The sequence below is a fragment of the Tenrec ecaudatus genome, chromosome 10, assembly GCF_050624435.1.
Source record: "Tenrec ecaudatus isolate mTenEca1 chromosome 10, mTenEca1.hap1, whole genome shotgun sequence".
In the NCBI taxonomy this organism is placed as follows: Eukaryota; Metazoa; Chordata; class Mammalia; order Afrosoricida; family Tenrecidae; genus Tenrec; species Tenrec ecaudatus.
The window spans coordinates 1005001-1015105 of NC_134539.1; the positions used below are offsets into that span (position 1 = coordinate 1005001).

Sequence of the window (10105 nt, forward strand, 5' to 3'; positions counted from 1 at the left end):
GGCTCCAGGGGTCCCTGTTGGTCAGCACTGAGTCCGGAGACACAGCCACCACATGGCCTTGGATGGAGGCTGGCTGGGGTGCCAGGGTGGGGCTGGAGGCTCCTCCAGACTCTTGCTCACACGGAAATAAAACTATTCCAAATGTTCTGGGGGTGCCTTCCTGCTGCGCACTGGACACGGGGTCAGGGCCTGTGAAGGGTTGCTTTCCGGGACCTGGACCTCAGGGCTGTGCGGTTAGCACTGTAGGCTGGCCCTGGCCCTGGGCCCTCTGCTCTGGGGACACCTGCACTCAAGCCTGGTGGGAGGGGTGGAGTGAGGCAGCAGTCTGTTGTGTCTGGTGGTCAACCTGGTGGGAGGGAGGTCCCATGGTCAGTGGTCAGCCAGGTGAAGGGGGGGCCCATAGGCCAGTGGACAACTGGTGGGAGGGAGGCCTGTGAACTGGACAGGCAGAGTGTGGGCTCTGGGCTGAGAAAGCAGGCATCGGTGCCCAGTAGGGTCCCTGGCTGAGGCTATCATGTCCAGGGTCACCAGCATGGGAGGGTAGCAGGTCAGTTTTGGTTTAGCCAGGTGGGGCTGAGACAGTATCCCTGACACCCAGATCTGGCTTTCTCAGGGGGCCTGGATGCGGAGTCAGGGGCAGGCTCAAGGGTCCCCAATCCCAGCTTGTGCCTGGCCTGCTGGGTCTGAGAGAGTCCTGCTTGTCCAGCCTGCCCCAGGAGGTGGTTCAGCAAGATGGTGGGTGCACGGTGGGTGCCTTGTTCCTCATGAGCACATGTGTGTATGCACAGGCTCAGGCAACATGTGCACGTGTGCATGCAGCACCCCTACACAAACACACGCACACATAGAGGACACACACCCATGAATATGCACACGCAAAGATAGTACACACATGCCTAAGAGCACATGTGGACACAGCGCAAATGTGTGTGTAAACACATGCACAGTACACACAAGAACACACATGCGCACAGTGCATGAATATGCACGCACATAGATAGCGCCTGTGAACACAATGCACACATAACATGTGCGCATGTACATATTACACACACACCTGAGAGCACATGTGGACACAACTTATAAGAACATGTGCGCACATGCACACAGTGCATGGATGCCTGTGAACACATGTGTACACAATGCAGTGCACACACCCTCATGGACACACGCACATGGGAGCATGCGTGCCCACTTGCACACGGCCTCCATCGGGGTCCTGCCTGTCGGGAGAGTCAAAGAGAAACGCACGTGTCCCCCACGAGCCCATGCACACACATGCGCACATTGGTCGCCTGTTTGTGGCGGTGAGGACTGCATCCCCTGGAAAATGGCCGCCCCTCTGCCACCAGGCCGTGCCCTGCAGAGCGCATGAACAGTGTGATGCATGGTCACAGGCAGACCCCTGACATCGACACTGGAGGCCAGAGGTCCAGGTGCAGGGTGCTGATTTGGGGGGCTTCCTCTGTCTGTGCGTCGAGGGGGCAAGGAGCCCGTATCAGAGGATGCTCCCCATTCCTGGCCACCTCCCCAGAGGTCCACAGGGCCCTGCTCTCTTTCCTAAGATGGGAGGTGATGCAGTCACCCCCAGGGGCACCGTCACCCCACCCTTGCCCCTGACAACATTGGCCAAACCGCTGAGAATCATGCGTGCGTTCAACCCAGGACAGTGTGTCTGCTGCCCACCCCCCCACCCCACCTACTGCATTTGGAAGTCACATCTGCCTCCCACAGAGCAGCTGGTGGGCTTGAACTGCTGTTGCCAGGAAGGTCGGCAGCCCCACACCCACCCTGTGGCCCCTGAGTGTCCCTTAATCTACCGCGGAGCAAGGTGGCATTCACAAGCACCTGCTCCGTACCTGGCGGCTCCCAGCGCGCTGTCCTCACCCAGGGCCCTTGGTGGCCAGGCAGGGAGCCCGAGGCTCCCTGAGGCTGTGCCCAAGCCCTGCCTGCCTCCTCTGGAAAACTCTAGAACAGCCGGCTTCCCCGAGGGAGGGTGTCGGGGAGAGTGCCGGGTGGGGGTCTGGGTCCCCGCATCTCAGGCTGGCAGGCGGGCTCAGTGTGGCACTGGAATGAGATGGCTCTCCAGGGACCTGAGGACCTGGGCCAGGACCCAGCCTCCAGGTGGGAGGTGAGCGTGTTGTGGTCTCAGAGAGCTGAGCACGGGGCCGGAAACAGAGTCTGCAGGGAAGCCTGCCTGCCCCCTCCACCCCCTGCTCAGCCCCTGCAGGCTGCAGCCCCAGGATTGGCTGGCTTCCATGCTGGCCAGGCAGGGCTAGGTCTCTCAGGGACATGGACCTTGTCTGCAGGAGTCGGGAGAGGATGGGGCCTGGGCTGCTGTCCTGGGGCCTGGTCCTGGTGCTGGTCCTCTCATCCCGGCCGCAGGAGCCCCCCAAGGAATCCCATAACATCAACTGGAACAAGGTAACCCATGGTCCTGGGCCCCGAAGCGAGAGGGAGGGCCGGGGTCGGGGCTGCGCCACCAGAAACAGCCCCAGCACCAGGTCACCCAGGCAGGGCCACCAAGGACCCAGGGGCTGGCTCTCCCCATGACAGCACAAGGCCAGGCATCAGAACCACCTGTCAGGAGGGGCAGACTGCCCTTTCCTGCCAAACTCAGCTCACCGTCCTGGTGCAGAGCGGGCCTGGCCTTTGGGTTGGGGACATGGGCCTGGACATGGAATAGCTTTGAGAGGGGTGGGCCAGAGCCTGGGGGCGCGGTGGAGTCCTGGGCCTGGGGCTGGGCCTGGGGCTGCCGGAGCACAGGTGGGCAGGAGAAGGGGGTCCATCTGGGCTCATGAGTTCTGGCTGACTGGCAGAAGATCTAGTGGGGGTGGGCATGGGTGGGTGCCAGGAGACAGCAGGCCAAGTGGGGTAGCAGTGCTGGGCAGGCATGGTGGCAGGCCAAGGGGTCAGGGGCTGCAGCACAGAGAGAGGGGGTGCGGCTAGAAGGGAAGGGGTAGTTAGCCCCGTGTCCAAGGAGGTCCTCGAGGCAGGAGCCTGAGGCTCTCAGGGCCAGAGGGGCTCGGCCAGCTGGGTTGGGTACTGTCCCTCGGGGAGCCCTGGGGGGAGGAGCGGGCCCCCTCATGCCCGTCCAGTTTTCAGGCTTCTGGTACATTCTCGCCATGGCCACCGATGTCAAGGGCTTCCTGCCAGGCAGGGACAAAGGGAAGCTGGGTGCGATGCTGGTGGAGGTCCACAAGGCCGGCCAGCTGCAGGTGGTCATCGCCCTCAGTCGGTGAGCTTACCAGCTGGCCCTGTGGACCCCGCACTTGGGTGGGGTGGCTTCCTGCTCGGGGCTCTGGCTGGGGGTGGGCAGGGAGGCGAGGGTGGGGGATGGGCAGACCTGCCTGCCAAGCTTGGAACCTCTTCGATGTGAGAGGTCAAGTTGGGGTGGCGGGTCCCCCTGGGCAGCGTACCCACTTGGCACCGGGGTGTTTGGAGACCCAGCTGTGGGCGGGCCTGCCCCAGGAACCCAGGAGAGCAGTGGGAAAGGGGTGCAGGATGCGCCGGTGCTGAGGGATGGTGCCTGGGCAATCTGGGGAGGGGCTGCGGGGCAGTTAGGGCTGCTCTGCTCAGGCCCAGGGGCTGCCAGGCTTACACCGTGTCGCTGAAGAAGGACAACAAGAAGCCCGTGTTCAGGAACGCCCGTGAGTACCCTGCGTGTGTACTCTTGTGTGTGTGTGAGTACATTATGTGTGTGTGGTCTGTAAGTAAATTGTGAGTGTGTGTCTCCTCTGTGTGTGCTTGTGGTCTGTGAGTACATTACATGTGCATGTGTGTACTCATGTTGTGCATGTGTACCTTTGTGTACTCTGTGTGCATGTGGTCTGTGAGCACATTGTGTATGTGTGCATGTGTGTGTGCATGCGTGTGGTCTGTGTGTACTCTGTGTACCGGTGGTCTGTGAGTACATTGTGTGTGTGTTTGCATGAGGTCTGTGTGTACTCTGTGTGCATGTGGTCTGTGAGTACATTGCATGTGTGTACTCATGTGTGTGCATGTGTGCCTTTGTGTACTCTGTGTGCATGTGGTCTGTGAGCACATTGTGTATGTGTGCATGCGTGTGGTCTGTGAGTACATTGCATGTGTGTACTCATGTGTGTGCATGCATGTGGTCTGTGTGTACTCTGTGTGTGCGCATCATCTGTTAGTACATTGTGTGTGCATGTGCATGTGGTCTGTGGGCACACTGTGTGGCAAGTATCCAAGCCCAAGTCCTGTGAGCTCCGGGGGGCAGTTGGCCCTGCCAGGCCTTGTCCTCCTGGGGCAGATGCCCATGGAGCCCCACTGGGTGGGGTCTGGGCATGCTGAGCCCAGTGAGGCAGCAGCGAGGGGCGAGTGGCCGATGGCAGAGCCTCTTGTCCCCCCAGTGCGGGGCATCAAAGCCTTCCGTGTGCTGTCCACCGACTACAGTTCAGGCCTGGTCCACCTGCGGCTGGGCCGGGCAGACCGCGAGCGCAGGACCCTGCTGCTCCTCAGTGAGTGGAGCTGGGGGGTGGGGAGGAGGCGCAACCTGGGAGGGTGCTGGTGGGAAGGGGCGGAGCCACTGGGGGTCCAGGTATGGCGGCAGGAGGATGAGTAGAGTGTAGGGGACAGTCCCTGTGGACGCAGTGTCCCAGGATAACACAGGGTCAGGGTGCTGGGGCCCAGGAGCTAAAGTCCCTGTGGGGAATTGCAGCTGTCCTCTGTCCTGCTCAGACTGAGGAGTGACCAGCTGGGCAGTGATGGGGTCAGGGCACAGTGCACCTCTAGACACCAAGGCGGCCTTTGTGGGGGGCAGGAGTGGGGGGCGGGAGTGGAGTAGGGTCCTGGGGAGGAATTGGGCTTGGGTGAGTGTGTGGTGGGCTGGGTCTCCCTATACAGGGGCCAGGGTCTCCTGAGAGAACTACCTGGTGGTCAGGAGCCCCTGCCTGGGACATGGTGGGCAGGGGACCCTCAGGGCAGCACTGCCCTGGGCAGAGTCTGCTCCTCTCATTGCGGCACTGTGGGGTGAGGTTCCAGTGGGCAGTTGTGATGCTGTGGTGGCCCCGCTGCAGGCCGGGACACCGGGTCCAGCTTCCGAAGCTTGAAGGACTTTGTGGACATGGCCAAGGTCCTGGAGCTGCTTCCGGGCATGCTTGTCCTCCCCAAGGACGGTGCGTGTGACCAGCTAACGCCACGGGTTGGGGAGCTGCGGGCTTCTTGTCGGCGGCCAGGGTCCAAAGCCACCATAAGGGACACTGGTGGGTGTCCCCTTGGTGCATGCACTTGGGGTCCCTAAGCAGGCCATGGGGCCACGCGGGACACCCAGGGCTGCAGGGCCGGCTGGCACTGTGGGGACACAGCCTTGGGGTCGCATGGTCCTAAGCACCTTCCCCACAGCCTCCTGTGCAAACACCATCCTGCCATGAGCCCAGCAGCAGGGCCTTCTCACGGGACCACTCGCCGGGGACCAGGCACGGACAGCAGCCTTACCACGTGGGGGTCAGAGGCCAGCTTGGGGGCCACCTGAGGGATCCCAGGTGACCACAGAGAGATCAGCCCCTGCCCAGCCCTCTGACACTCATCTGCCTTCAAACGGACTCTACCTGCCACTTGCTCTCTCAGCCCTGTCCCTGGGGAGCTGCCTCCCTCCCCCGGACTGGGAACACTGCTTGGGCATCCCTCGGTCTCTGGCTGCGACTGTCCCCTGGTCCCTGCCGCCTGTGTTTCTGGCTGCTTCTTTGTGGTTAATGAATTACACCATCAGCTCATGGCAACGAGCAGTTGCGACTGTGTTGGCCCTGCTCGCCGGCCCCTTGCAGTGGGGACTCTGACTGCAGCCGCTTTACGGTCATCGCCCTCCCCAACGACACCTGCTCCCCCAACAAGCGACCCTGACTCCTGACCCTAGAGGGCAGAGTGGAACTGCCCCGGGGTATCTGAGGTTGTAACTCTGCGGAGAGGACTGCTTCGTCTTTCTCCCACGGGGCCTGTCAGTCTGGGAGGACTAGGGAAACAAATCCAGAGACACTCACAGGTGTATAAGAAAGAGTTTTATATCAAAGGGCAATGGTATGTTGAGAAAACAGCCCAGCCCCGTCCAGATCAAGTCCGTAAGTCCGACATTAGCCCATATGTCCAACACCAGTCTGTGAATTCCCCTTCAGACTCACCCAGCACATGCAGTGATGCTGAACGCAGGAAGGTCACAGGCCAGGGGGTGGACAGTCTTGTGGATCCAGTGGTGGTATTAGCTTCTCAGCACTGGCGTGGATCTCCATGTGGCTCCTCCAGCTTCAGAGCTCTGGCCCCATCAGTGTAACTCCACGTGTCTTGCCAGCAGGAAGATGAATCCTCAGGAGAGGGCCACGTCCACACAGAGGCCTCAATGGCTCTGACCTGATTGGCAGGCTAGACTCCACCCCTTTCAAACTGGACAGACTATGTAACTGGCACAGAGCCAGAGGGTTTGAACCACTGACCTGGTGGTTAGCAGCCCAGTGTGTAACCCACGTGCCCCCCTGCCCCAGCCTTGTTCATGGCCACACCCACCCACGGGGCCAGCGGTTCCTCTTGTCCTTGTCCTTGTGATGGGCATGGCCAGGCTTCAGGATGGTCATCTCTGCTCACCACCGGCCACCACACCGCCTGCTGCTCCACTGGCAGAGGAGATGGCCTTCTTGGAGCCTGAGGGCAGCTTCACGTGGGGTCCCTTGGTCTCGGGGTTCCCAGAGGCCCATGCCAGCTCACCTCGGTCTCAAGTTTCTCGTGCCCTCAGGCATGCTCTCAGCTCAGATGCTGAGCAGGGCCTTCTTGGCGCAGTTCACAGACTGACGGTGTATATGCCTTCTGCTGCTTCTTGAACTGGCATGGGTCCCGGAAGACCACCTCAGCCGGGGTCCCGGATGATGTCCTTCCCGATGCCCGTGCCACTTGGCAAATACCATGGCACAGTCGCCCTTCAATGCTGTGCGCATGTGTGGCGCCCACAGCCAGGGCCCTTCCTCTGTCCCTCGATGGCATGGCCAGCGGCGGTGTGCCTGCCTACAAGCGTGGCCGAGAGCTCGCTGCGCATATTTTGCAACGAGCTGTCACCCATACTGAAGGCTGCAGCTCTTGGTCTCCGTCAGCAAGTCCCCTCACTTTCAGCGAGCCCGACTGTGCCACGTGCACGTCACGGGCTGTTCACGAGTCTTCCTGCAGTCCTGACGCTGCGTTCTTCTCCCTGGGACCCAGCTCTGTGCGGCCTTTGCTCAGCACGCAGGTGAGCGCGCTCGCTCAGCAGGTGTGATGAGAGGACACAGCCCCAATGCACACCTTTTCGGAAACCACGCAGCACCCCCTTGTTGTGTCCCCAAAGGCTGCTTTGTCTGTGTACGTGTTTCGCACAAGCACAACGAGGCGTTCTGAAGCCCCATTCTTCTCAAGGCTATCCGTATTTATGACGAGTCAGAGTCAACCATCTTGGCATAGTTAATAAAACACAAGAAATCATCTTCCAGGCACCCTCTGCTCTCAGCCAACATCACTACCCCTCTGACATCAGCACTGACGTCCCTTGTTCCACGTCCTTGTCTGAATCCGGCTTGAGCCTCTGGCGGCTCCCTGTCATGCACGGCCGCAGCCGTGGAGGGATGCTCTCCAGCAACCTGTGATATTAGTGATAGGTTGTTTTGTAACTTGAGCATTCTTTGGAATGTGTACAAATATGGGTCTCTCCTAGTTAGCTGACCAGGTAGCTGTGATCCAAATTTCCTGCCACAGAAGAGCGGGGGTTCAGGGCTTCATCAGCTTGTTGAACCAGATCAGGGGTTCGTCAAGGCCAGGAGCCTTGCTAATGAAGCCTAATACTTTCAGGGCAGCTGGGACGTCTTCCTTCAGTACCCTTGGTTCTTGCTCATCTGCTGTGTCTTGGCACGGCGGACGGCGGACTGAGTCTTTTTGGTGCAGTGACCCTGTGTATTCTTTCCATCCTCTTGGATGCCCCCAGCATCACTCAATATCCGCCCATGGAATCTTCCAGGATTGCATCTGGAGGCTCGAATTTTTTCCTTGGGTTCTTTCAGCTTAGGAAACGCGAGCAGGTTCTGCCTTTCCGCTGTCGAACTCTAGGTCTTTGCACATCTCTGATCACATTTGACGTTGTCTTCTCGAGCTGCCCTTCGAAATTTCCTGTTCAGCTTTTTGACTTCGTCTTTCCTTCTGTTTGCCTGAGCTACTCTATGAGTGTGTGAGTCTGGGCGCTTTAGAGAAACAAGTCCACAGAAACTCAGGTATAGGGGAGTTTTATATAAAGGTTAAGTGCACATCAAGAAAACATCCCAACCCAGTGCAGCCCAAGCCCACAAGTCCAACATTGACCCATATGTCTGAAACCAATCCACAAAGTCCTTCTCCATCTCACAAAACGCACGCAGTGATGCCGACTGCAGGAGGAAAGCCAAGTCAGTGAACGGGTAAGCATCTCAGTGCTGGCAGGGGTCTCCACACAGCTGCTCCAGCACCCAGGGCTGCATCAGGGCAGGTCCATGTGGCTTCTCCTCAGGGATGTCCTGCAGGAAGTGAGCCTTGCCAGCTGAAGCAGGGAACTGGTTAAGGCAGCTGCACCCTGGTGTGACCATCACAAAGCAAGAGACCTGAGAACTAGAAAGGTGAGGCTCTCTGAGCCATTTCTCCCTCCACCCTTTAATTAACCCCACATGTGTTTACCGGCCAGGTTGGCCCAATGAAATAACCTTCTCATTGATTAAGAGCAAGTTTCAGAGTCTCTTCTGACATCCGCTTTGACCCTTCCGGTCTTTCTCAGATTTTTAATGACCTCTTGCTTTCTTCATGTACGATGTTCTGGGGGCCCTCCCACAGCTCACCAGGTCTTCTGTCATGAGTGTGCAAGGCATCAAATCCATTCTTAAGATGCTTTTGACATTCAGGTGGGGTGTTCTCATGGTCATATTTTGGCTGGCTATCTTGGACTTGTTTGAATTTCCTTCAGCCTCAACCTGAGCTTACAAAGCAGCGACTGATGGCTTGCCCCGCAGTTGACCCCTGGCCTGGTTCTGGCTGCTGGTATCAAGTGTCTCCACTGTCTCTTCCTACAGATGCGGTCGGTTTGGCCTCTGTGTCTTCCTTCCGGAGAGTCCATGTATAGCTGCCTTTTGATTGGCTGAAAGAAAGGTCTTTGCTGTGAAGAAGTCATTGATCTTGTAAAATTCTCTCATGAGGCTTCATGTCTGTCCCCGAGGCCATATTTCCAACTGCTGTTTCTCCCTCTTTGTTTCCCACTTTTGCATCCCAACCGCCAATAAGTATTGATGACCTTGATTCTGTGTTTGATCAATTTCAGACTGGAGACCAGGCGCAATTCTCTCGTGTCGTCATCTCTGGCGGTGTGGTTGGCGCACCAGCCGGAGCGGCAGCTGGGCGGGTGGAATCTCCTTGCAGGAGGGTAGCTGACTTCCTGTGTTTCCTGCAGCACTTGCAATGTCTGTCGGTGACGAATGCAATTTCATTCCTTTTGATTGCTTAATTCCCAGCAGAGTAAACGATCTGATTTCCTGACTAAAAATGGCCAACACCAGTCCTTGCAAGCCCACAGATGCCTAGTATGCCCATTTTTATGAGTTCCATTTTGTTTTTCACAACGTCTGATTTCCAATTATTAGTTGATGTGTGCAGTGGTTTCTTTTCATTTTGGGGCAAATTAAGGCCCCAAAGGCTCTCCTCCCACAGGCCGGGCTCCAAGGGGCTCTGCCTCAGTCGTATTTTGAGTGCTTTCCGGCCAGAGGAGCTGCTCCCCTTCTGGTCCTCTAGGCAACAATTTCTCCCCCCCCCCCCTCCAGGTTCTCAGCCCTGACAGCGCTTTGATTCTGTCCATAGGCGCCTTCAGCGGCTAACCCCTCAGAAGTGGATGCCTACTTACCCTTTGTGGTCCGTTTCTGGTCTGGCCTTACCTGTGAGCAATTGGTGGCTGGTTCACCTCCGCCCAGTAGCTGGCTTTAGCTGCTGATACTGAGCAAAGCATGCCTGAAACTGAAGGACATGCTCAGCACACCCTAAACGGAAAGGACGGAAGAAGATGGAAGTGAAGTGAAAGGGAGGTTGTGCAGCCAATTAAGCCCTGGGCTTCCCACCAAAAGGCCAT

At 58.3% G+C, this 10105-nt stretch overlaps 2 protein-coding genes across 2 annotated transcripts in view; both read left to right on the forward strand.

Moving 5' to 3' along the window:
• Nucleotides 1-31, forward strand: part of LCN6 (lipocalin 6) — a 2170-nt gene extending 2139 nt beyond the window's left edge. Inside the window, exon 6 of the mRNA XM_075558836.1 lies at nucleotides 1-31. This exon is cut by the window's left edge and continues 43 nt beyond it. Coding sequence (XP_075414951.1) covers nucleotides 1-31 — 31 coding nt within the window.
• A 2291-nt stretch (nucleotides 32-2322) lies between these two features.
• On the forward strand, nucleotides 2323-9857 carry LCN10 (lipocalin 10). Its single transcript, XM_075558837.1, has 7 exons — nucleotides 2323-2424; nucleotides 3099-3238; nucleotides 3580-3650; nucleotides 4374-4481; nucleotides 5040-5138; nucleotides 7095-7228; nucleotides 9804-9857. Exons 1-7 carry the CDS (start codon nucleotides 2323-2325, stop codon nucleotides 9855-9857), a joined length of 708 nt encoding a protein of 235 aa, XP_075414952.1.
• The last annotated feature ends 248 nt before the right edge of the window (nucleotides 9858-10105 follow it).